The sequence below is a fragment of the Siniperca chuatsi genome, linkage group LG3 (genome assembly GCF_020085105.1).
Source record: "Siniperca chuatsi isolate FFG_IHB_CAS linkage group LG3, ASM2008510v1, whole genome shotgun sequence".
NCBI classification, from domain to species: domain Eukaryota; kingdom Metazoa; phylum Chordata; class Actinopteri; order Centrarchiformes; family Sinipercidae; genus Siniperca; species Siniperca chuatsi.
The window spans coordinates 26,517,394-26,543,270 of record NC_058044.1 but is presented as its reverse complement, the minus strand read 5'-3'; the positions used below and the strand labels follow the sequence as shown (position 1 = coordinate 26,543,270).

Sequence of the window (25,877 nt, the reverse complement as noted above, 5' to 3'; positions counted from 1 at the left end):
TCTTCACTCACTGCAAACTTATCATCTAACTCTCTGCAAGAAAAATAAAAAGCATATTTCTCAAAATGATGAACCATTATTTTAATAGATAGACATGGCACTGAAACATGATCACACATCAGAAAAACAATTAAAAGTAACATTTGTCAATTACAGAGAAAAAAAAACTGACAATACACTTCACCGGCAATATGCAATCAATATGTACACATATTTAATTGTAAAAGGAAATCAATAAAGGTAGTGGAATGATTGCAAAAGGATCCAATTACACTACAGCACTAATTCAAAAGTGCTGTGTCTTCTGTGTTGTGTGTATGATTGTTGTGTGTGTGTCTCTAAACAGTCAGGACAAAGAATCACAAGAACCTGCTGTGGTTTATCTCAGTGAAGTGAAATGCACAGGCTACACAGGAGCTGAATGTCAAAGTGAGCATTCCTTGCCACCATCCACAGTATGACCGCTGTAGGTCACACTCTGCAGAGGCAAATTACGGTGAAGTCCAATACCTTGTGATGTGTGTGTGTGTGTGTGTGTCTGTGTGCTTGTACAGATGTGTGTGACGGCTAATACGCTCTGACAAGCTGGTAACATATTTCTTGTCATATCGTTTGACATCATTAACTAATAAAGATTGATTGCCCTTTGTTCCCTGTCAATGAGTGTATGTACTATTGCCCTGCCGCTCTGGTGTGTGTGTTTGTGTTTGTGTCTGTGTGTGCAGGAGAGAGAGAAAGCTCAGGGCTTTCCCTTCCACAGATCAGACTCTGGCTGGACCCAACCTTCTCCCATGATGCTTTGCAGGCGGAAATTTTGGAAATACTCAAGGCGGTGGCTAAGAGACAGGAAGAGAGTTTAACATTGGATGCGCAAAACTCTCATATACACACTTTTACATTCATACACCGAAATACTGTACATCTCTTTTTTTAAGTCTGGCTGCAAAAATTAAAAAAAATTAAAGGGGCACTCCACCAATTTCACACAAGATCAGTTTACTCATCACGAGAAGTCCAACTCAGCCTGTAAAAAGCAGTTGTAAAATGTCCTCTGTGGCTCTGGAGGAAGGTCTCTAAAGTCTGAGAAAATAACCCTGATGATGTCATCAAAAAAATCCTCATGATGTCATTAGGGTTATCTTGACTGGGGCTTGAAACTTTAAATTTGCAACCGAAACTGGGGGGTGGAGTTTGAAAGACATTGTTAAACAACTAGCGCCGACAAAAGCCAACTGTTGCGTCGCCTGGTGTGTCAGGGCCTTAAGGGAATTTCTAACGAAAGACGCCATGGCGCTGCATTATGGGAAATGTAGGATACAGTGTTTTTGGAGCTTGACCCAGGGACTGAAAGTCAGGATATTTCGACCTCTGCAGCTTTGATTTTAACCACTCTATAAATCTGTCTCTCTCAAGGTCCCCCAATTCCATTGCTGGAGTACCCCTTCAAAACAAAACCATGTTTTACTATAAATAATGTCGGTGTACATGACCTCAAACAACTGTACTCATAGAAGTCAGCATACTCACAAGTTGGGTTTTTGGCCTTCCACTATCTCCTCCTTGGGGATGGGATAGAGAGCCTCATATGTACGCTTCTCCTCTGAGCCATGGATGGCGTAGGAGTTCATCTTGTTGATATTGGGAGGGAAGTACGACCAGGGGAGGAGAGCCTCACCCATCCACCTGCCCCCTGTGATTGTGGCATTAAACACCATGGGCAGTTGTTGCTGGAGATTTCAAGACAAAAATAAAAACTTAAACACTTAACTAAAAGTACTGCTGCCCCCTTCAATAACACCCTATATGTCTGCCTACCTGGAATGCTTGGCCGACTCCTGACAGCAATAATATCAGGTGCTGTCCATGTCTAAAATGAAAATACAGTTTGTATGTTTGTATTTAAACTGTCTATATATATATATATATATATATATATATATATATATATATATATATATATATATATATATATATATATATATATATATATATATATATATATATATATATATATATATATATATATACACACACATATATATATATATATATATATATATATAACTGACATAGATGTTACAACAGCTTAGTTCTGTACTTACGGACAAAGCTCCACTTCTAGGTAATTTTCTGTAGTACTATCAAGGAAGAAGGACTCCACGACTGAGGAGATGAAGAAGAAAAATAACTTAATCAGGTTATGCCCTGATTAATAAACTACTCAAAGGGTGTTATTAGCCCCATCAGCACCTATTCCAGAGAAAAAAGACAATAATTAAATAATTTGAGTAATTTATTTGAAGTGACAGTTTAACAATATTATGTAAAAATTAAATATATATATAAACTTTCAAATAAGATATGAAGACCATCACACCTGCTTACCTAGCAGCATGCTCATTATCTAGTTAGATTATAATAGGGTTGGTTTCCAATCTAATAAGTAACATTAATGAGGCCAAATATGTGGGGCTCATTAAACGGAAATCGAACCTACTTAAGGTCAATTAGATAGGATTGTTATTACTCAGCCTCATCACAGGGTTTAACTGCTGTGTCACCATAATAATGATAATACAATTACAATTATGGCCTCATAAACAGAGCTAGTCCCTAGTCTCTCCAACCTCATTGAACTTTGAATTTTTATTTCTGAGCTTTTAGAGTGGCCTAAAATTGCATTATACAGACTAAATCCCTAAATCATGACTGGAATAACAACGTTATAATAAGTACAACTATTGGGGTTGGGAGCCATAAAAGCAACGCCTGTACAATATAATGCAGTTTATTACAATAGGCCATAAATACGACCTTTGTGATAGTTATAAAGTTCAGTTTGAATCAACACTATGGAATCTGGAGTGTGCCACTGGAATAACTGCACACTTTTTAATTGGTTAGTTATAATCAGTCAAAGGAATAGTTCGACATTTTGGGAAATACCATAGACTGTATGTCTATAGGAAATATGCTCAATTGCTTTCTTGCCTAGGGTTAGAGTTAGATGACAAGATCACTACACTATCATATCTGTCCGAATGAAGCTGGAGCTAAGAGATGGTTAGCTTAGCTTAGCATAATGAGTGGAAACGGGGGAAAACACAACTTCTTGTTTTTATACGGATTAAACACAATATGTAACGTGTAAATTAGTGAACTTTAGAAGTGCTGGTAGGCAGATTTTTTGCTAAGCTAAGCTAAACTAAGCTAACCGTCTATTGTCTGTAGCTTCATATTGACAAACTGATATTAGAATGGTGTAGATCTTCTCATCTAACTCTTGACAAGAAAGAAAATAAGCATATTTCCCAAAATGCTGAACTATTCCTTTAATTAGCGATACATTATAAAAAAAACTAGTTATAACGTGATTAATTAAATTTACATTTAAGTAATACCATTAAAAACTTTTGGTAAAAAAGTTATAAAATGAACACTACCTGTGCCAATTAGTCTTCAAATGATTAATAAATTAATGATTTCTTAAATGGAGATTCGTGGAATACTTTTTCAAAGGGTTTTTTAAAAATGTTACCTTTAGTTATCCAATTTGCCATTGTGACATCATATCACGTTCCATTAAATCATTCATTTTGTCTTCTTTAAGATCACACTTTTGCAATCACTTAGATCACACATAGACATTCATCATGGATTTGTCAGTAAATCCCTAAAAGCTCTTGCCACAGATCTGCATGAAGCTGTTTAGTGCAGTACCACACATACAGCATCGCCTGAGCTCCTACCCTCTTACCCACCTTCATAATCCCAGAGTCCAGGGAAGGGCTGACTGGGGGGCCCTGCAGGAGCTGCTGGGTCATTGAAGAAGGGACCAAACAACTCTATCTTCAGCCCTCCTTGCCCAGGAGAGAAAATGATCCTGATAGGGTCATGATTCACAGGATTGCTATCCCAGGTGTGCTGGATCAAAAACTGCATTTGCGTAAGAAGACTGAAAGAAAAATTCAATCAGAATGAGAATCTGCTAGTAACATAGTGCAGCGATAAATTGCAAACTTACATAGATTCACAGCATAGCAGAATGTGGATAAGTGTCATAAACTGTAGTCCATGAGCTACCCCCATTTTGTCAAAGCTCCAAAGACTCACTGGCTTAAATACTCTCAACTGTGCTCCAGCTGAGCTTGTCATGTCTTACTCCCTGTTTGGCTCTTTAAGCAGTTTGTTATCAAATTAGGTTAATCTGTCAAATGCAGTTCTGTTACTCAATAACTTATCAAGATAGTAAAATTGACTTCCTGATATGGAAAACTTGGAACTATCAAATTGAACTTACTTGGTGTCCAGGTTGTGGTTTGAGATTAGAATCGATTTCAATTCTTAACAAATTATATACAATAATATAACAAATAAAATACAAATAGAAATTTTGCAACGTTAACATAACCAAACTCGAATTTTGTTAACGTTAGCAAATCACATGACCAGTTGGCCGAGAGCTATGCAGCAAATTTTATACCAATAACGTTACGTTTGCTACTTTCTGACGAACCAGACAAGCTCGTCGGGGTGAAAACATATATAATACCCAATTTGAAACTAAAAGATTGGATTTCTTGAACTGACATAGCCTCCAAAATATATCCGACCGGAGCTTCCCAGCACAGAGTGGAACTCTTTACTACTTACTCTGTTGTACAGACGGAACCACTTTTTCGGTGCACTTCATTGCCATTGGTTGATATTTGTTTACTTCAAAACGGACGGCGGAACCGAAGTTTAAAGTAAAAACCCCACTTATGATTTTGTATTTTAAGCTACCAAGTACCAGACAATACATTTATGTAACTCGAAAGCGTCACCTTTCTGTGAAAATATTTTGTGTTGCATGTTAACCATTTGTTTAAGAGATCAAAAGATTTAGTTAGCTGCCCCAGCTAACTCGAACTTCACCAGGTAACCCACAGGTAACGCAAACTAGCTCGCTATAAATGTTTTTAGTAGCTTTGTAACGTCGTTAGGTTAGCTGAAGACATGTATGTTACTGTTGAAATAAAGCTTTTAAACTCCCGCACAAAATAACTGTTGGCATAACTAGGGCAAATTGTAGCTGCTTATATTTTAACGTTAACGTTTAGTTTGCGAGGTAACTTATTGGTTAACTTATTGGTGATCGTTTTTAATTTGCCAACGCAAATTGTTTTGCTTCTGTTTAGACTACACCTTCAGCATGGAAGCAGAAGTTGAGTTTTTGCGTGATCAAGGTAAGGACAAAGCAGGTAGGATAGCTCCAACAGTTTGCCAGGTCCATCAAATTTATTCAGCCCAAAATGATCTTAAAACTCGTGTAAAGGTAGTTTAACCTTGCCCAGGTGTTCAAATGGAGAGCAATAACAGGCTGCAAATTCAAAATAAGCCACCATGACTCTGTGGCATGAGACTGCCCCAAACGGAGATACATGGCACCGTGATTGCTCCATCATCGTTGTATGTCTATTTAAACATACACTAGCTATATTGTGTATATATATATATATATATATATATATATATATATATATATATATATATATATATATATGTATGTATGTATGTATGTATGTATGTATGCATACTGTAGATCGTGCGTTATAAGTTCATAATAATAGAACAAATAAATAGACCCACATCAAGGCTTTATCAGGACTGTTGGTCTGCTTTCATTTCATTGTCATTGTGCTTATGTGTGCCTGGACCATTTTGCCACAACAGCAACAATTAACCTTATATCTTAATTATTAAGATGTTCATGACAAGTCCAAAGGAAACTATAATGAACTATATGAAATCTCTTTGACGAAATGCCTCTACCTAAAAGTAGGACTAAATGTTCACACTCAAATTTTTGGGTTGGTTAGGGCCATTTTCCAACTCTGAAAGGCTTGATGAATACATGCCTAGGTCTCTCTCATAATTTCATGACTTTGTGTCTCTCTCTTCCTTCTCACATGCATCTTTTTCTGTTTATCCATCTGTCATCTTTGCTGCCTTCTTACATACCTTTATTTCTTATTTCTCATTCATGGCCTCTTTAATTATCTCGTCGTTTTTTAAGTTTTGTATAACTCTGAACTGGAACAAACTTCTAGCCACAATTGTGGCTTCTCTCAGAAAAACTGCTGTAACTTTACTTATGGCTGAACTGGCAGTGTACTTACCAGCAAACACAGTCAACCATTGCTGGATCTGTCCTTGAATTGCCAGATACTCCAGTCCAGAGTCAACATGCACTTCTAAGATGTTTGTAATGCTCTTTTTCTTCTTTAACTATAACTGAGTGGTAATTTAATTTAAAATTATAATTTAAAACTAGGACCACATTTGTGAAAATTAGCATTTTCAAAATAGCCCAGTTTGATGGGCAAACCAAGCAACTCTGAATAGTGGAGCAACGTGTGTGTGTGTGTGTGTGTGTGTGTGTGTGTGTGTGTGTGTGTGTGTGTGTGTGTGTGTGTGTGTGTGTGTGTTCAGTCCACAGGTTAAATTCTGTACTCAGCCAGTATCAGTATGGGCACCACACTCAATCCACACCATCTCAGGTACAAAGACATCTGTAAAAACCTCCATAAATTGACAAAGATTTAACTCATTATTTGGTATCTTCAGTAAACAATTTGTGTTTATTTATTTGACTTTAATTTGACTGAAATTATTCGACAAGATATACCTTACACATATGGGAATTTTGATTAATGAAGGCTCTGTTCTCTGTAACCCCTCCATCTGTATTTTATTTTGTTAATAAAGGAAACAGAGTACTTAGTAAAATTAACTACAACTGGACACCCCATAATGACACCTTCACCCCCTGCATCTCTTATGTTCATCAGGTTGAGGAGGCAAGACAGGCCGAGTCTCCTGCACCCTGGATCTCAGATCGAAGGTCAGGCTCAGTAAAAGTCGTTCCTGTATGACAGTCAACACATTCTTGTTGCAAGTCCGAGTTATGGGGAAAACAGCCTTCTGTTGATATGAGTGCACTGCAGAGCAAAAACATACTGTTTTTTTTTTTAACTCAAGTGACATCATTATTCATCTGTGTTATAGTGTAATGGCTCCTCTCTTATCGGAGTATGATCGGCACATGGATGAAATGACTGAACAGCTGCAGAGATACCAGGTGAAAAACAATGAGACACACAGTGAAATGAAATACTGTACAAAGATGTTAAATATCTTGACCTCATGTACAAAAATACTATAAATATGCTGTAAATATATACTAAAGTAACAAGATGTATACATAAGCTCTTGACGTTTGCTAAATTGATAATTTTTTCAAATCATTTTTTAGTCATGTGTTTGGTCACATCTGGACTTAAATTTGATTACAGGTGCCCTAAAGTCTATCAGGATGTCTTAAGTAATTAATAACAGTCAGTGTTGATCTACTTGTTTGAATCAACAGGCGCTGATGACAGACATCAAAGTGAAGTTGGAGAGGGTTGTCAAGGAGAATGAAAGGTATAAAAACCGCTGGTGTCAACATATGGAGAGTAGTTACACAAGAGGAGAAAAAAGCAATCATTTATCACAGCAATCAACATCTTCAGCGTTTCTCCTGTGTGCACTGACGTAAAGGCGAGCTACTGTAACAAAGAGTTTCCCTTCAGGGATCAATAAAGTATTTCTGATTCTGATTCTGATCAACCAATCAACTTAGAGAATATCAGATTATAATTTGTTTGCTAACTTGTATTATGCTTTGCCTGGCAAATCCACTTGGGATCCTGCATTTACAGATGACGTAACATAGTAAGACATTATGATTGGCTATACGTCGTACAGATGCCCTGTGTTCGCACCGCAGACTACTACTACTCGTTTGTGTAGAGTGTATTTTCACTGTATAGAGATAGATAGATAGATAGATAGATAGATAGATAGATAGATAGATAGATAGATAGATAGATAGATAGTATATATATATATATATATATAGATATATAGATATATATAGATATAGATATCTATATGTATATAAATTCATATCTGTTTCTGTAGTGTATTTTCACTATCTATCTATCTATGTATAAAAAAACTTTGTCATTCACCCTCTGCGGGTGGTCTCATCCTTCGAGCTCGGGTCCTCTACCAGAGGCCTGGGAGCTTGAGGGTTCTGCGCAGTATCTTTGCTGTTCCTAGTACTGCACTCTTCTGGACCGAGATGTCTGTTGTTCTTCCAGGGATCTGCTGTAGCCACTCCTCCAGTTTGGTGGTCACTGCCCCGAGTGCTCCGATGACCACGGGCACCACTGTCGCCTTCACCTTCCAGGCCTTCTCCAGCTCTTCTCTGAGCCCTTGGTATTTTTCTAGTTTCTCATGTTCCTTTTTCCTGACAACACTTGGTATTGCCACGTCAACCACAACTGCTTTCTTCTGCTGCTTGTCCACCACCACGATGTCTGGTTGGTTCGCCATTACCATTCTGTCAGTCTGAATCTGGAAGTCCCACAGGATCTTGGCTCGGTCATTCTCTACCACCTTTGGAGGTGTTTCCCACTTTGACTTTGGGGTTTCCAGTCCATACTCAGTGCAGATGTTCCTGTACACTATGCCAGCCACTTGGTTATGGCGCTCCATGTATGCTTTTCCTGCCAGCATCTTACACCCTGCAGTTATGTGCTGGATTGTCTCAGGGGCCTACAGTCTACACCTTGGGCCTTGTCTGGTGTGGTAGATCTGGGCCTCTATTGCTCTGGTGCTCAGGGCCTTCTCCTGTGCAGCCATGATGAGTGCCTCTGTGCTGTCCTTCAATCCGGCCCGCTCTAGCCATTGGTAGGATTTCTTGATATCAGCCACTTCAGTTATGTTCCGGTGATACATCCCATGTAGGGGTTTGTCCTCCCATGATGGTCCCTCCTCCAGCACCTCTTCCTCTTTTCCCCATTGCCTGAGACATTCCCTGAGCACGTCATCTGTTGGGGCCTTATCTTTGATGTACTTGTGGATCTTGGATGTTTCATCCTGGATAGTGGCTCTCACACTCACTAGTCCACGGCCGCCTTCCTTACGGCTAGCGTACAGTCTCGGGGTGCTAGATTTGGGATGGAACGCTCCATGCATGGTGAGGAGCTTTCGCGTCTTAAAGTCTGTGGTCTGTATCTCTTCCTTTGGCCACCTTATTATTCCCGCAGGGTATCTGATCACTGGCAGGGCGTAGCTGTTTATTGCCTGGGCCTTGTTCTTGCCATTGAGCTGACTTGTGCCTTATTATCGCATCTCGCCCATCTCCGTCTTGTTCCATTAGCCCATTTGTCATCTCGATGTTCTGGTTCCCCAACACCTGACGCAGACCTTGTTTGGCCGGGCAACGTCTGAGCCGGCATGTCACGTATTTCATTGTCTCTCATCATCATCATGAGGTAGGCAGTAGCGTGAAGGGTCTTGCCCAAGGACCCACACTGGATGATGGGTCATTGCTCAATGCATTCCGAGGGGGATTCGAACCCTGGTCCCCCGTGTTCGAATACCAATTGAGCTATCCAGCCGCGTATATACGTGTGTGTGTATATATATATATATGTATGTGTATATATATATATATATATATATATATGATAGATAGTGTGTGTATATATATATCTATGTATATATAGACCTGAATCCTATTGAGATGCTGTGGCATGACCTTAAAAAGGGAGTTCATGCTCAAAAATCCTCCAATGTGGCTGAATTACAACAATTCTGTAAAGATGAGTTATCGCAAATGCTTGATTGCAGTTGTTGCTGCTAAGGGTGGCCCAACCAGTTATTAGGTTTAGGGGGCAATCACTATTTCACACAGGGCCATGTAGATTTGGATTTTGTTTTCCCTTAATAATAACAACCTTCATTTAAAAACTGCATTTTGTGTTTACTTGTGTTATCTTTGACTAATATTTACAATCAAAAGCTATCTGCAATTATTATCTTTTTTTATAAATTACCCTTTTACTATCAACCCCCATCTTTGCCAGGCTGCATGCAGAGCTGAGGGAGTCTGTTGAGAAGCAACTTCATGCCCTGCCGGTGCCTTCAGGAGTGGAGGGCAGCACTGTAGAGGAGGAAGCAGTCATCAGAAACCTCCAAGAACAGGTCCAGCTGTCTGAACAGGTCTGCATATGTCCACATGGGATGTCTAAACCTATGTACATTTAGTCCACTTTTACAAGTATGTGTTTATACTGTTTACATAATTTGTTGTACTGTGTCATGGTATGATCTAAAGAAATGCTATGACACCGGGAAATACGCTTGATTGCGGTCTGATTGGGAGTTAAATGATATTAATGTGTTTAGCACTACTTGTGCTACTGTAACATTAGTTTAGCATTTAGCTAAAATGCTAAACTAATGTTACAGTAGGACAAGTGGCAAAGAGTCAGCAAAGTGATACAATAACGTGCGTTATACAGCAGCATTTACCTAAAGTTTGCTAACATCAGCTACCATTAGCCACCATGAGCTACTGGTCATACCAGACCAAGTAAGGCTGTAACTGCAAAACCCCTGAGGGCGTTGAATAAAGCAAGGGTGCGTGTTATTGATTATGAATTAAACTTTTCATGTTTAAGAGGAATAATGTCTTATTTCTTCTTTCAAACATTACATAGTCTTGCTTTAAATTGGCTCAACACAAAGACTGGAAGCAGAGGGAAACACTCATATTTACATGTTGTATCATCTGTATTTTACATATGTAGCAACAGAAAACAAGACATATGATAGTTTATTGAGTAGTTGGCTCGCGTTGGAGCTATTAACTGACAACAGCAACAACAACAGCTGGTCCCAGTGGCTCTGGTGATTTTTTTTTTAATTTAGTGCTGACTTGCAAACAAGATACAACATAAAAATAAGACAGCTTTGGAGCTGTTCTCTTTTACAGAGTCGAGCTGTTTTCCACGCCTGTTCTACACCCGGTTATGTCCTGGATCAGTTTCTCTACTGAATGCACAGAGATGGTTGATATTGTTCCTCTCATGTAACCCCTAATAAGTGAGCAAAATTTCTTTAACATGAATAAATTAGTCTGAGTGTGTATGAACGTGTCTGTGTGTTTTTACATGTATTTGTTAAGGAGCGGGTGCAGGCCATGGAGCTGTGGCAGACAGCAGCCCAGGAGCTGGACCGCCTCCAGCAGGTCTACCAGAAGACCATCTCTGATGGACAGATCCACGATGCTCAGAGACTGCAGCTTAAGGTTCAGTTTTCCCACATAAACATGCAGTGCTGGCATATTATTAGTACATCAGCCTTTCACCACTAGATGGAGCCATTATCATAGAAAAAGGGTTAATTAGAGCAGTTTGGCCTCCGTTATTGCTTGATATAAGCATCATGTAATTACAAGCAGTTACTTTTTTATTGAATGCCTCTTTTTTTCCATCACAGGATCAGCTTGTTCAGTTCCAGCAGCACACACACAAACTTCAAGTGGCAAATCAGAAACTGGAATCGGTAAGTTATGGTTAATTAAAAGCATGTTAAATTATTGCCTCCTAATTAGCCACGGGATCTAAATGCTGTGCACTTCTCTGAAATTAACCCTCCTCTAATAATTAATCTCGTAACTAAGTGAATCGGGTTCTAAATCACTCTGGTAGTCAGCCAGAGCTGTCTTGGTTGTATAATGGATTGTCAGCTTGCACTGTAATCCTCTAACTACCATAGCTTTTTCTTTTTCCAGCACATACTTTATATACTAGTGCCTCTCTCTCGCTCTCTCTCTCACTCTCGCACTCTCTCTCTCACACACACACACACACACACACACTACAGTCACACATAAATACACTCAGCGTCAAACTGTTGAGGCTCTATTTAGACAGTAATCTGATAGAGGCTCAACCTTACTTGGAGATTAAGGCGTACAGCATATTGTGCATATATTTATTCACATACAAACCCCATGCACACACACATACACATGTGTGTGTGGTGCTTACTTAGGACACAATACAGTGTGCGAGGAGAGAGTAATACTATATCCCTCTGATGCATTTTTAATGAGAGGACAAGCCTTGGGCTTTCCCCTCTCTGACTTCTCATACAAGCAGCTTTTTCTGTATGTGAGAACGATTGACTTTGTAGCCATGAATGACTGACAGGCTCTTAAAGGTTTGTTCCAAAAGGACATACAAAGTTTTAGGGGAAAGTTGGTTTTGGGATAAAGTTCGAGTTGTGTGTTTGGAGTCATGCCACACAAATGGCAGTCTTGTCTCTCTTGCCACACACAGACTAACCAGCAGTTCCTGAAGACAGTGACAGAGCAGAGCACAGAGATGGAGGAGCTACACAGCCAGCTCAGGTAACTAAATACCTCAGAGATTCAAAATGGCTGCTGCCAGAGGTCTTGCTCTGTGTGAGGTTACTTTTACCCCTTTGATGTCAATTTCCCACATCAGTTGTAGACTTGCTGTCAGTTGAAAAGGTTTGTTTCATGGCCAGTGACCTGTGCACAATGCCACACCAGCAGAAGTAATGAAAATGTAAAGGTTAGAAGCAGGATGCTCAATTAGTCGGTGTGAAAGAGTCTCACAGTGTTCAACCCATGGTTCAACCCCATGTTGGGAAATACAGGTTGAACACATATCCATGAGGGAAAAAAATGGAATGTGAATGATATTTTATTTGTAAAAAAATGGCCTTCGCGATATATATTAATTGTGTTTAGAATCTACCGTTTGCTTAGTTAAGCAAAGTTAGTTGCTGAGAGTTAGATGACATGCTCAATACCACTCTCGTGTCTGTACGGTAAATATGAAGCTACAGCTGTCTGCTGCCTGTTTCCAGTCTTTATGCTAAGCTATGCTAACCGGCTTCTGGTGCTAGATTCATATCTACTATGCAGACATCAGAGCGGTATCAATTTTCTCATCTAACTCTTACTCTTAGTGTATTTCAAAAAATGGCAAACTATTTTCTTTCATTCTAACAACCATATAAGGCGACTATAAACTACGGCCAGGTTTCTATGTTGTTATATCCTTGAACTATTGTTTACTCTCTGTCCTCCTGGTATAGTCAGGCCAAGGCTGAGCTGAGGACTGCCACATCCAAAGTGGATGAGATGACCAAATTGCTGCAGAATGTCCAGGACCAGATGCAGAGACGGGTGAGAGAAGATAAAAAATGCGTAGAATAAAAAATATGTTGCAGAAGAAAATTGGTCCTCCACCTAATGGGAGCGGGGAAGGTAGGGGGGAACTTGATCAGGACTCTTAAGACTGAACACACATTGAAGTAGTTCTGAAGCAATTGAGACAGCAGTTGATTCTGTTTTTTAATTAAAATAACATTAATCAGGTTTTGTGTTTTTTGGCCTTTGGGCATCACTCTGGGCTATAGTAGCCACTATTTGTCATTATTTTGGCTATTTTCTAAACAAAATGATTAATCCAGTTAATTAAGAGAAAACCAATAGATGTGTGTGTGTGTGTGTGTGTGTGTGTATAGGAGGAGGAAGATGCGGCAGAAGCTCAGGGCCGAGAGGATGCAGCAGACAGACGGCTCCAACAGCTTCAGGCAGCCTTGAGCCAGCTAGAGGCCAGGTGAGCACATGTAATCCCATTGTCACCCTTTTCTGACTCTTTCAAGAGTTTCAAGCATTTATGAAATGTATGCAGCATTGTGGAACTATTCAGCACGTTTTACAAATGGGTCTCTAGACATGATCATACCACATTCTGTTTTTCAAATTGAATTAAAATATATAGCAGTAGCCAGACAACATTAACCAATTTCAGAAAGAACAGTAGTTGAGCTTCTGGAAGCAGTGCGATGTATGAATCTTTTGGGAAGTCTTGAAATTTCACACCAGAATTTCAGCATCGCAGAGCCAAGCAGCAGTTTCCTGTCCTTCCCCCTGCTGCTGGTATTCACTTCTTTTTCTCCATTGCCAGACTAAAGGTTGCAACTCAGGAGGCAGAGGCAGTTCGCAGAGATCAAACTGTGTGGGAGAGAAAGGTGGGGGAACTCCAGGCACGTTGCACCACCCTAGAAGAGGAGAAGTATGAGGCCCTGGCCAAAGTCCGAGAGAGTGTTCAGGTGGCCGAGGAGGCCGCATTGCAGAAGGACCAGGTGATAGCAGTCATTGTCTCTTCCTTTCTTTCTCTATCCCTTCCCTGTTTTTTGTCTTTTTCACTGGCAGAACCTTCTCCTAAATCTGCAGTATGCTCTGACTAGTGTCCACATCCCTTCAACACTTTAGAACTCTGCCCACTGAAATGTGTTGCTGTGTCTGTCTTTACCCTCTCCCTTCAGGCCCTGTTAAGAGAGAAACAGAAGACAGAAGAGCTGGAGAAGACAAAGGAGGCCATTAAACAGTTAATCCAGGATGCTGCAGTCCGCACCAGAAAAGAGGTGTGGAGTTACTGAATAGCTCTCTGAGCAAGAACTGCTGGGCTGTTTCTACAGTAGTTGATGCAGTACTGAAACTCCATGAAAGAATGTTAGCTGTCTGGAATAGGCTTTAATATCTACAAAAAATCTTAGAAACATAGCTTATTCTTAAATGCCCTCCATGTAATTTGCTGTGTGTGTGACTAAAATCTGCTTTTAAGCTACCGAATGTATCACACCATTACTTAAAAGCACTGGATGATGTCAAGATATTTGGTGCCAACTCTGTATACTAAAAATTCAAAGAAAGTAATATCTGTAAAAACTACAGAAACCACAGAATTTCTGATTTATAATTAGCCTTGCATGGAAGCGTAACCTCTAACTGTACTGATGTACTAAGCCAAAAGCAAAGCACTGCTCTTTCCCCCTGCCTAACCTCAGTCGGGACATGGTGATTAATGCTCCATTAATGGGTCTTCTTCATCAAGCCCTTCAACTGTTTAATCCTGTTAATGAAGCCTAGTATGACTGCAGCGCTGGCTGTCATCTCAGTCTCTGGCTGGCCTTCAGCAAAAGATGGTATTTTAGAGAGTAACTGTTGATGTGTTAGACTATCTGTAAAGTATGGACCTTCCCTTGCCTTTGCCTTATTACCTTCCAGGTAATTTTCTCATGGAGTTGGAGGTTGTGTGAGGCAAATTTTTCATCTTAATCCTCTTTCTCCCTCATCTTCACTTAAAGTCATTCAGTGTTGAGATAAGAATGTGTAATGAAGAATTAATCCCAAAACTGCTTACATTGACAGTCAGACCTCAGACTTACCCAAGGACTTAAGTACCACTCAGACAGTTATGCACGAGGGGTGGAGTTTACCAAAATAGACTCAGAACATGAACAGTTTTGACCACATGGGTGGAGTTCACACCTCTGGGGATTCTGGGAGACTGAGTTCCATTGCTCTCTCTTTGTTTACAGAACAAACAAGCATGTGGTCTCCTAATAGAGTTCAGTTATAGTCACACAAATGAATTAATTCATCTGTGGAGTCCCAACACCGGTGCACATGCACGAGGATTGCATGTGCAGAAAGTGACACAAAGTCCTGCCGATGGTTTCACGCTATTCACACTGGTGGACCGCTGGTTGATGTAACGTGCCAAGAAATGTAGCAACATGCCGACAAAGGCAAGGAAAAAGTAGAGTGCACTAGCAGGCAAACATGGACGTAAACAAGGTTTCAAATTCTTCCTAAAAGTTGGCTCTGCAAATGTTTCATGAGTTTGGTGAGAAACATTGAATGTAAACATAACTTTAGCGTAACCATAGCATTACTAGTGGTCAAAAACTCCACAGGGTACGTTTTTAAGGTAAGGGTTTTTATTTTAATTAATTAATTCTTTTTTAACCTCTAAGAGATGTTTTGTTGCTGAAGAGTAATGATTTAATTCAGATTTGGACAAGTAAGACATACTTGATCTATTTCAGTGCTCGAAGATTTTTCATTTCCTTGCAGGGATCTAGGAGTATATGCAACAGCCTACAAATAATGAATTTCACCTTTCATTATCACTTAGTATTTAGGGGGGGCATTTGCTATTAGTGGCATTTGATAGTGGACAGTAGAGAGGTGACAGGAAATGAGGGGAGAGAAAGAAGGGATGATGTGCAACAAAGGTCTCCCAAACTAGGGAGACCTTTGTTGCACAACACTATGTGTTCAGCAATTTAAAATTCAAGGCCACCAGGATACACCAAACTAGTATCACTTCTTACACATAAGGAAATTAAATTTGTTAAATAAACCATTTTAGAAATTAAATAGTGTAAATGAGCCAGTTTAATTAGACATTCTGAGTGTATGTATGTAGTGGCTCAGGTTAAGTGATTTATCTGAAAGCTGCTGTCTTATTATTTGTGATTATTAACCCGGAATGTATTTTAATTTTACGTTTACTTTTTTTATCTTGCATTCATTGGACCACAAGGACAGCACAGACCACTATAGCAATACTAAGACTATACAATACTGTAATAAGAATATTACAGAGATTTATCAAGTTGCTATTATATTTCTTTGTCCCTCTATTTTTATATTTTCTCAAACTGGCAAATAGACAGAGAACGCAAATCAAAATGATTACTATCGAGAATTCAACTCAATAAATACATTACAAAGTTATTGCTAGATGTTTATTTGCATCTTGACCTTTAAGGTTTTTATTATATCCCCATACATTTTACTCTACTTTTATTTCGTTGTACTATTTCAAATGCAGTCCGCTTTTTCTATTGCCCAAAATCTTTGGTATCATAGGCTTGACACATTGGAAAACCTCATTCCTAAAAAGTCCTTACAGCCTCAGTGGTGTGGACTGGTAATTTCCGGGTGATTTTAATAATCTGAACGTGCTGCCAAAAAGTCAAAATAAGCACAGTCAAAACAAAAGTGTGAATACGGTAACTTTCTTCACATTTTTGACGTAAACTTAAGCTGCTGAGTTAAGTGGCCAACTCAAGTACCTTCTTTTTTTGTCTAATAAAAGCCACTGTCTGTCTAAAGTAATGCAAAGCAATTGCACTTCCCAGATCCCTGTAGTCATTGCCCATTTTGGAACTGTGTGACTTTAACAGGTGGATAATGTGCGCAAGCAGTGCAACCTTCAAATCCACCGTATGGCCGAGGAGCTGTCTGCACTGCAGCTGGTAAGAACCTGGCCCGTTAAGGGCACATTTCTTTCAACATTACTCTAAATCCTTTTTTCAGTCTCTACCTGTCTACTCTTTTTTTTTTTCAATCTGACTCCTCGTTCTCTTTTTCCACCTCTCTCTAGGAGTGTGCAGATAAAGAGTCTCAGATTGAAAGGTCCCTGCGAGAGAGAAAAGCTGTAGAGGAGGAGCTGGAGAAGGTATCTATGAAAGTATCAGTGAATCCACAAGAAAGGAGCTGCTAAAGCGAGCCCCAGAGTTCTGATAGTGTTTGATTACATGGTTTTATAATTGAGCTAGGGCAATTTTAATGATTGTTTTAATGCTGCCTGTGGTGATTTTTTTTTTTTTTTTTTTAGGTGTATAAGGAGGGCAGGGCAGAGCCAGAGTTCAAGAAGATTGATGCCCTTCACCAGAGGTGTCTAGATGCAGAGAGGATGAAGGAAGACATGAGCCTCACTCTGCAAAGCACCCAGAACAAACTGAAAAAGATGGAGATGGAGTAAGTGTAACTCGGCATTGTAGGTTTACACTTCACTAGTTTGAATTCAACATATTCTGGGCAGGAAGTTAAGCTCTCCACCGTTACTCCATTCTTTCTCACATCCTGGAGCACTCACAACGGCAGGGGGAGGTGGTCATGTGGCTCCATCTGCTGCCAGTAATGCTGGTTGTGGAAAAGTAATATTTTGTCCTCTTCTTCGCCTCTCTGACCCTTTCCTTTCTTGATCGGCCCATCTATAGCTACAGTGAGGAGCTGTCACGGTGCCAGGAGGAAGTGCGTCGGCTGCAGGGCTCTCTGGCTGCAGCCAGGGACGACTGTGTCAGCGTCAGCGAGGAGCGGCTCCAGCTGCAACAGGAGAACTTGCAGCTCCACAGGGAGATGGATGAGCTGCGCAAGGCCTCCCTGCTGGTCCAAAAGAAGGCCAAACAACAGGTTACTTAATGATAGATAGAAAAGGAAGGAAATGAAGAAATAGGTGCTCTCTAGCCTTATAAATACGTTATCATCCAACATACTGGGCAAATAAAAATTTTGACCTGATGATGGCGCTAGATGAAAAGTCAGGGGATAACCAAAGCTATTCATCCCGGGGGGATTATGATCCTGACACATGTGGGTGCCTCTTCTTAAGGGATAGAAAACCAAAGATTCTATAGATGTCAATGCAGTTTGACGTGTGTTTGGATCACAATTTTGACAAGTTTGTATGCATTCCTTTTGTATTAAACAAACCTTTGTTTTATAGACATGTGTAACAATTATTTTGCGACCTTGCCTGACCTGAGCGTTCGCGATACCTTGATAAATTAAGGTGGATCGGTCAGCCGTTATGCGCCTTCAGTCTTCCCCCCCTTCATCCGACTAGATCAATGACCCAACACAATGGCCACACATTGCTTATCTGGAAATCTATACATATTTGATGGAATAACCAGGTAGCATTAGGCTTCATGTCGTCTGTTAATAACCAACCTGTTCATAGCCAACTGTTTGATCTAGGCTAGGCTGAGATTTAGTTGGAGATGACTGTCATGTTTACTGATGCTGCTGTACTGTATGACTGTACTCCAGCAGCCTGAAAAAACTGAATGGAAACGGTACATTTCGAAAGAAGGAACATTGCTTCTGTCATTTAAATTATGCCGAAAGTAACCAGAAAAAAACATTATAATAATCAATGTTTTCATACTGAGATTTAAGGCACATAAGATACATAAATATTCACTGCCAGTGTGCTAAATAGCTAAATGTTAATACTGATGGACAGCTAGCTTGAGTGGCAGGCTGCTGGAGGCTAAAAACCCTGGATCATACAGTTCCCATAATGCAATATGATAACTTTCATTAGACCATCCCTGCCTGGCAAATACCCACATCTTTCAAAACTCCACACCCTCAGTTTGTAACTCAGCCTTTGCGGTATAAATTAGCTGTCTCCGAACCCAAGCTGAGAGACAGAGGATTATTTTCTCAGACTGTAGAAAGCTTCCTCTAACGCCACAGATGACATTGTACAGCTGTTGTTTCAGGCTCAGTAGTAGTACTCACGACGAGTAAACTAATCTTCATGTGTAAAAATCAGTGTAGTGCTCCTTTAAGAAGAGAGGGAGAAAAGATGAAAGCAGTAGGGAAAGAAAAAAAAGTATTTGTTCAGCCTGTTGATCAGAAGTGTTTGTCGAACAACTATTTGGATTAACAGTTGGAAAGCTATTACTGAAAGAAATATTTTGAAACTTGCATAGAAGGTTATGGGAGAGTTGGCAGAAGCTAAAAACAGAGAAAGACGGACAGTACAGTATGTGCTTCGCACAAAAGTCATAAAGTGCATAAAGTTGCATAAAGTGCTAATATTATCGAATGATAACATAAATCGCATTCATTTGAATTAGTTCTGACGAGGCAGGGCATGTAAATCTTCATCTATTTAAATGAATTTTGGGCCAGCAGGGTGACCTTATGCACCCAACCCGTCATTCTGCTGCTCTCCTCCCAGGTGTCACAGATGGAGCAGGAGTACAGCCTGAAGGAGCAGGGACTCGATGCACGGGTGCGGGAACTGGAGGAAAGCAGCCGGAGCTCTAGCGCTGACCTGACGCGCCTTCTTACAGCACAGCAGAAAAGTACCCAGCGCTGGAAAGAAGAGGCCAAGAAACAGGTTCAGGCCTTCGAGACTAAAATCACAGTCCTCAAGTAAGAACTTGTGAAGGTAGATTTAACATTACAGATATTAAAGAATGGAAAGATGGATACAAAATATGCATTGAGAAATGTGGTTTGGGGCCAAAAGGTTGCCAGTTTATGATAGGGAACATAAATGGGGGAAAAAATGTGCCTACTCAAACAACATCTGTCAGTGTAACTAACAAATGTGAAGCAATGTGGTGAGCAACCAGGCTGAGTAAACATTTTCTGTACCTGACAGATTGCTAAAACAACACTGTTCTAAACCCCAATATAATACAGTTTAAAATAAGATGAAATACATTAATTAATATATAATATAATACTTTTTTAAGTGAATTACAAAGTGTTTTTATTAAATAAGAAAATTCCTTCTGATACCTCTGATACTACCTAAGGACTTATCTCAAACACTGGATCAAAGACTAAGCAACAGCTAAGGTGCAGCATCAAAGATTTCAATAACAGTTGAAACAGAAATTGACTCACCGCTTGAAGTTGTTTTGCCCTCAGTGACGGCTGTACTACCCTGAGATGTGTTCGTAATATTGAACGTTAAAACACTAGAAAATAAAGCTTTATAAATGTCTTTGTCTCTGTGAGAAGTGGCTTAGCTCTTTCTTTTTTTTTTCTTTTTTTTTTTTTTTTTTTTTTGTCTATTTCAGAGCAGAGCTGAATCGGCAGAAACAGCGTTCACACGAGCTAGAGCTGCAGCTTGAAACTGACCATAATACCGTTGCTGAGGTTTGTGTAACACATGTGCGCACACACCACCCTGCAGCTTGAGTTCCAGTACAAGAGAGTTTATTGTGAAAGGGAGATGAAACAGTGAGCAATTCTTAGAAAATTCTGGTCTTATAAGAGGAAATGTAAGATGTTTCTCCTGCACTGTAGGACACTGTCTTCTACCTGACGGGAGAAGCTGCCCTTTGCTGTTCAGGCCTGTTCAGCTGCTGTTAGCCTCTGCAAGTGTCAGGCCTCCTTTGTAACAGTGTGCTCAGACAAGCAGCTCCAAAAAGACAAGAAGCAGGAGGCAGTTCACTGGAAACCTGCAACTTCAGTGTCAGAAGTGCCACGCAGCGTGACAAAGACAATTAGGAAAAGTTTAACTTTATGCAGTCCATCCTATGGACTTCAACAGAATATTTGTTGCAACTCTTTTTCATACATTTACTGCATAATTGCGAAATAATGATTTTTTAGTTGGAAATAATAATTTAGTTGACTAGAATGATGGGATCTGGCACAGACAGACTGTGGGTCTTGTGCTCAGCCTTAGGGCCAGAGTACGTACGATGACCTAAAACAAGTTGTGTTTGTTCAGTAGCAAAGGAGTGTTACTAACTAATAATGTGAGGATTCACTCACAATTTCTGCGTATATAAGAATGCAGAACCCACATCTACTAACGACAGACAGAAAAAAAGTATGTCTGTGGTAATGCACCATATGTTCCTTGGTACGTGTGCTTTGAAAACAAAAGCTTTAATGCTGTGACTTTTGTGTGTTTTACTCCATGTAACAAATTGGTATGTCTGTGTTTGTGCAGTATGAGAGGCAGCTAGCAGAGTATCAAGAGAAGACGAGTCGTCTCCAGAGACGACTGACACAAGCTGAACAAAGGGCAACTACTGCTACACAACAGGTATGGGTAACTATGTCCCCTGCGTAGAGAGATGGTAACATGGTGTTGCTTTTACATGGCAAGAGATGTGTTTTCCTGTTCCCTTGTTATCTGATTGAATACTGACATTATTTATCTGTTTGTTTTTTTAACAGCTGAGTATGTTGGCATCACAGCGAAGGAAAACAGCCATGGTTGATCCAGAGACTGTGTAACGGCGACTGTCACTGTGCTATAGGAAAAATGTGTGTCATGTGTGTTTAGATCACGTTGCTCTTCTTGTTAATATGATATTAACATTTTGGCCAAAGGCATGACAACAGTGGTGTTATCGGTGCTCTGGTGTTTAAATGGAAACATGTTCCAATTGCATCCACTGATGTTGTACCAAAGGTTTTCTGGTGAATTGTAAGGATGGAATGATGTCTTTTGTGTAGGATGTAAAATAAACTTTGTTATAACTACAAAATAAACACCTTCAAAATACACCGTGGTCTTTATTGTATATAATGTTATAGGGATGGAGTTTAATAGGAATTCAATGCTTTGGGTTTTAAATATGTGCTTCTTTGCATTTGTCAAACTGTCAGGGTGCGAAAAAAAGGGTGAAACACAAAACCGGCAACGTGCCTTTGTTTGGCTGTGTTGCATGCCGGGACAGAATTTTGTTGCTAGGAAACCGTAAACCTCAGCTCCAGGTCAGCAACCCTTACAGAGCATTAACGTAAGCGATACTTTTATAAACCTACGTAACTAGCTAAGTTATATCAAAAAGATTTCGGAGCTGAATATTTGATACGGTGGGCATGTTTGAATACCTCCCGAAGACATTGCTTACTCAATAAGACTAAGTTCACAGGTATTAAGCAAGTTAGGGAAGTTTGCTTAATACCTTATATACTTAACGTTACCTTTTCAAATAACGTTAATTAGTTAGCATTAATGTTAACCTTAATTAATAAGCTTAAACTAACTGTAGCTACCTAAGTAGCTCAGCTAACTCACAACAACGAATGTCTACCTTGTCCACAATTGTACGTTAGCTGTGTGAAAAATGTTTATATAACGTTAACGCTAACGTGCTGGGGTCAGAAATGGGACTAAGGGTTCGCAAAATTTGACGACATGAAGTTTGTTGCGTAATGTTAAATAATACAGTTTGTCTTTACTTTGCTAATTTGTTTAATATAATCACTTCTAGCTGACGTTACTCTCCTGCTCTCCCTCCACTGCCACAGGGCCTGAGGATACAGTACATGCCATGGCCTCTGCATCTCCGAGGGTCTCTCGGCAGAGCCGCTCTGGCCAAAGCAGGGAAAATGAGTCGAGAGGTAGGACCAGCTAATATAGGGCATTATGAAAATGTGCTAGTTATGTCTTGCGTGTCATTAGTCAAGTCTTTAATTAAATGTCAGTAGTAAACTTAAATTCCACTTGACATACTGTTCCAGAGCGGCTGCCCAAGCTCCCTGAACTACAGAGCTCCACCATGCTACCAAGGCCTCCAGTCCATGTTCAAGACACACAGGTGAGACTTGACAAACTAAGATCAAACTTAGACAATATGAAATACTGTGCACCCAATTTAGTACTACATATTATTAATATATCTTATCATTGGCTTAAAGAAATTACAATATGCAGATATGGGTCTTTTGTAGATGTCAGTTTCTTCCCCTTAATCTAGGCTGTGCTGAAGAGACGTGTAACACGGAAACAACCCAGTCTCCACCACTTAAAAGCCCGTGAACGGATGTTTTTTCCAGGCTGGTACACTCAGTCACCTTCCTCTCAGCAAACAGAGCAGCCACATAGGCGCCGTGAACAATTGCCTGTCCACCTACCCCCTCTGAAATCCACAACCAAGGTCAGTGACAATCATGTTTGAGAAGAGAATAAGCATTGATTAAAATATGCCCATAGTGCATAATGGACAGGTTCCTCAAAAGTATCTTTAAGATGAAATTATTTCATAAATCCAAGATAAAGGTAATGCTAAAACCCAAGACTACCAGAAAAAATGTTGCAAATGTATCAATCTTCCAGGCCACCTATTCACCTGCCAGTCTAAATGACTATTGACAAAATGTAGTGTAATGTCAACAATGGTCTTGAGAAAATCAGGCTCTTCAGGCCTAAGGATTGATAAAGCCTTTGTTAAAGCCCCAAATCGTTGCATTTAAATAAACTACTTTCTGGAGGAAATTCATCTTTGCTTGTCTCTCCACCACTCCTCAGTTGTCCCAGAATGTGGTGTCAACTCCCAGTCTCCCCAGACGGCCCTTTTCCATTAAGAGTGGTGGACAGCTGGACCCTCTCTCTGAAGTTCAAATTTATGAGTACAGTAAGGATGACTATTTGATGATCAGCCAAGGAGGTGTGTTGTCAGTGTGTGAAAACGAGTTTGACTTTATAACCCTCGAACGCTGGGAAGAGGAGTATAACTACCACTGTAAGCTCATCCGCATCCCCTTCTTTGCCCTCTTCAAAAAGTGGAAACCCTTCTACGTCTGGCGCACCAAAGTTCGCGCCAAGAAGATTCATTTGGCCAGGGAGTACCTCCAAAACCATTTGTTTATTATCAGTCAGGTATGTGACTGTGTGTATAAATTGATGTCTGGATTTTCTCTCAATCTGTCTTAATGATCTTGAATATGGAATACTACACCTTGTAAATATGCTCACTGAGAGAAACAATCTTTGGGTTTTACATCTTTCAATTAATGTGAGTAGTGTGTCTAGTATGTTGTTATTAACATTTGTATGTATGTCATACAGTCTCTACATCCTGCACTGATAGACATCAGGAAAATGTGTTACCAAATCAGTGACACAGGCTTGGGTCACATGGAGAAAAAACACACTTACACACTGCAGGAGTTCCAGGACATCCAGTTCAAACAATTGCAAGAGGTGCAGTTGTTTATACAAAGTCATACAAAAATTGGTCCAGATGTTTGAAGTGTATATACATTTTGTATGTCTTTGTGTGCCTCCTCTGGAGCTCATTGCTCTCATTTGTTCATTATTGTCAGGTATTGACTGACTTGGAGAGGTTTCAAGAACTGGTAAAGGAGTTGACAGTTTCTGCGTGTCGCAACTACTTGTCAGACCCTCAATTCAAATCTGATAGCTCAAGTGCGTACACACTGACCATATGGAAACACTGGAATGTACATACATAGACCACGATGTTAAAAGGTTGATAGTACTCTGTTTGTCACAGATGATCAAAAGGACAAGACAATTCTTGAAGAGATCAACAAGACTGTTCTCTCTGACCGCCTCATCTGGTGGGTAATTTTCTTGTGGGTCATTTGCTTTCTGTCTCTATTTGTGTGCCAGACATACCCGCTAAAACCGAAGACATTTTTACATGTCACAGTCGGAAAACCCAGGTGTAAATAATGAAATTAATGATGGCTGAATTCCATGTAGCAGTCATGGCTTACTGGAACACTTGAATAGAACAGAGCCATCATTAACGTTATTAGTAACACCTGTTCTTCTCCTACAGGACTATGACAAGTCAAAATGTTTGCTGTAAAAAGGCCTATGTCATCATTAATCAGGCACATCTATCACGTTAACCCAGTCCAACCCTTCTCTGCCTCTCACCTACCCAGCTTCATCCGTCTTGTTGACTATTTGGTCGTCAACACCTTGCACATCTTGGTGGTGAATGCAGTGGCCAAACTACTGGCTGTGCTCCAGGAGCAGGTACATCAAACGCCCAGCCATGCCATTATTCAGAGCTGGAGCCAGCACTCTGAGGCTAGCACTGACCCAGCTAAAGAAGAAATAGATAAGAAGGTAGGGTGTTGTTTCAGTATTTTTAATAGTAAAACCACAGAAATTACTATAGCCACCAAACTGAGTTTTCAAGCAGACACAGACCAGTGTTCAGTTTTGGTTTTGGTTGGTGTGTGTGTGTCTTTGTTAGTCTGTCAAGTCAGAAACTCCCCGTGCCCAACCTATGTTCATCTCTGAGCTGATGCTGGACACAACTTCTCTGACCTACAAACCCTCTGAGGAGAACTTTCAGGTTAGTTTTCTAAATTGTTATAAACTATTACCCATTGATTACCTATCTACAGTATACTCCTTGTTAATTCCTACAGGACACTGTTGCAGAGATCATTGAGCGCTTTGAGAAAACAGCGATGTCAGTTAATACACTTACGGCAGATCCGGATTTTGATTCATTGACAGAGCCTGGAGAGTACGAGGTAGTAAAAAAACATTACCAGCTCAACTTGACAGATCTGATGTGTATATTCAGGGTAACTTAGTTGTTTTAAATGTTGATGTCGATATGTCAAAAATATTAAGGTACTGATAGATTTTACTCAGTTACTGATCTGTAATATAGTCTGTGTATGTGTTTTTATGTGTGTTTTTTAACTTGTAGAAATTGGAAAATAAATATGAGGATGGCCCCTGTTTGGAATCCATCATAGACAATGATGGCCACCTTCAAAATATCATCCAAAACATCAAGGTCAGTTTTTACTTTGCATAGTTCGCACC

At 39.9% G+C, this 25,877-nt stretch overlaps 3 protein-coding genes across 13 annotated transcripts in view; 2 read left to right on the top strand and 1 right to left on the bottom strand.

Moving 5' to 3' along the window:
• Positions 1-66: 66 nt before the first annotated feature.
• lg3h4orf33 (linkage group 3 C4orf33 homolog) lies at positions 67-4,779 on the bottom strand. 4 transcript variants are annotated; one of them, XM_044190379.1, is made up of 6 exons: positions 4,654-4,779; positions 3,762-3,955; positions 2,103-2,163; positions 1,816-1,867; positions 1,528-1,727; positions 67-836 (listed from the first exon to the last, which is right to left on the bottom strand). In XM_044190379.1, exons 2-6 carry the CDS (start codon positions 3,940-3,942, stop codon positions 740-742), a joined length of 591 nt encoding a protein of 196 aa, XP_044046314.1. In that variant the 5' UTR covers positions 3,943-3,955; positions 4,654-4,779; the 3' UTR covers positions 67-739. The 4 variants fall into 4 exon arrangements, with proteins under 4 accessions (XP_044046314.1, XP_044046315.1, XP_044046313.1 ...); XM_044190380.1 differs by lacking the exon at positions 4,654-4,779 and adding an exon at positions 4,591-4,611; XM_044190378.1 differs by lacking the exon at positions 4,654-4,779 and adding an exon at positions 4,301-4,442.
• Positions 4,647-21,833, top strand: sclt1 (sodium channel and clathrin linker 1). 6 transcript variants are annotated; one of them, XM_044190373.1, is made up of 22 exons: positions 4,647-4,748; positions 5,181-5,228; positions 6,475-6,542; positions 6,834-6,886; positions 7,051-7,123; positions 7,412-7,467; positions 9,963-10,098; positions 11,066-11,188; positions 11,380-11,445; positions 12,225-12,295; positions 13,012-13,102; positions 13,447-13,538; positions 13,890-14,067; positions 14,251-14,349; positions 16,963-17,034; positions 17,163-17,237; positions 17,397-17,539; positions 17,782-17,974; positions 19,536-19,732; positions 20,389-20,467; positions 21,273-21,368; positions 21,503-21,833. In XM_044190373.1, the coding sequence occupies exons 2-22, from the start codon at positions 5,195-5,197 to the stop codon at positions 21,560-21,562; spliced, it is 2,055 nt and encodes a 684-aa protein (XP_044046308.1). In that variant the 5' UTR covers positions 4,647-4,748; positions 5,181-5,194; the 3' UTR covers positions 21,563-21,833. The 6 variants fall into 6 exon arrangements, with proteins under 6 accessions (XP_044046308.1, XP_044046306.1, XP_044046307.1 ...); XM_044190371.1 differs by having other exon boundaries at positions 4,734-4,748; positions 5,181-5,243; XM_044190372.1 differs by lacking the exon at positions 4,647-4,748 and adding an exon at positions 4,790-4,931.
• Positions 21,834-21,982: 149 nt separating this feature from the next.
• The window catches only part of dnah6 (dynein, axonemal, heavy chain 6), a 61,531-nt gene continuing 57,636 nt past the window's right edge, over positions 21,983-25,877 (top strand). Inside the window, exons 1-12 of one of the 3 annotated variants that reach the window (XM_044190579.1) lie at positions 21,983-22,071; positions 22,586-22,678; positions 22,799-22,875; positions 23,035-23,214; positions 23,586-23,936; positions 24,126-24,260; positions 24,383-24,485; positions 24,574-24,640; positions 24,974-25,160; positions 25,291-25,392; positions 25,469-25,576; positions 25,759-25,848. In XM_044190579.1, coding sequence (XP_044046514.1) covers positions 22,609-22,678; positions 22,799-22,875; positions 23,035-23,214; positions 23,586-23,936; positions 24,126-24,260; positions 24,383-24,485; positions 24,574-24,640; positions 24,974-25,160; positions 25,291-25,392; positions 25,469-25,576; positions 25,759-25,848 — 1,470 coding nt within the window. In that variant the 5' untranslated portion in view covers positions 21,983-22,071; positions 22,586-22,608. Of the gene's footprint in view, positions 22,072-22,129; positions 22,148-22,572; positions 22,679-22,798; positions 22,876-23,034; positions 23,215-23,585; positions 23,937-24,125; positions 24,261-24,382; positions 24,486-24,573; positions 24,641-24,973; positions 25,161-25,290; positions 25,393-25,468; positions 25,577-25,758; positions 25,849-25,877 lie in introns of those variants that run through there. The other 2 variants (XM_044190580.1, XM_044190581.1) reach the window with 2 other exon arrangements.

Bases quoted from the DNA above. Each gene is read 5' to 3' on its own strand.
- lg3h4orf33 (XM_044190377.1), bottom strand. From the start codon at position 4,155: ATGACAAGCTCAGCTGGAGCACAGTTGAGAGTATTTAAGCCAGTGAGT. The intron at 1,728-1,815 runs GTAGGCAGACAT...TGAAATCTCCAG, and splicing joins GAGTCGGCCAAGCATTCCAG to CAACAACTGCCCATGGTGTT. The intron at 837-1,527 runs GTGAGTATGCTG...CCTGTCTCTTAG, and splicing joins GAAGGCCAAAAACCCAACTT to CCACCGCCTTGAGTATTTCC.
- sclt1 (XM_044190371.1), top strand. From the start codon at position 5,195: ATGGAAGCAGAAGTTGAGTTTTTGCGTGATCAAGGTAAGGACAAAGCA. The intron at 5,244-6,474 runs GTAGGATAGCTC...GTGTGTGTTCAG, and splicing joins TCAAGGTAAGGACAAAGCAG to TCCACAGGTTAAATTCTGTA. The intron at 12,296-13,011 runs GTAACTAAATAC...CTCCTGGTATAG, and splicing joins GAGCTACACAGCCAGCTCAG to TCAGGCCAAGGCTGAGCTGA.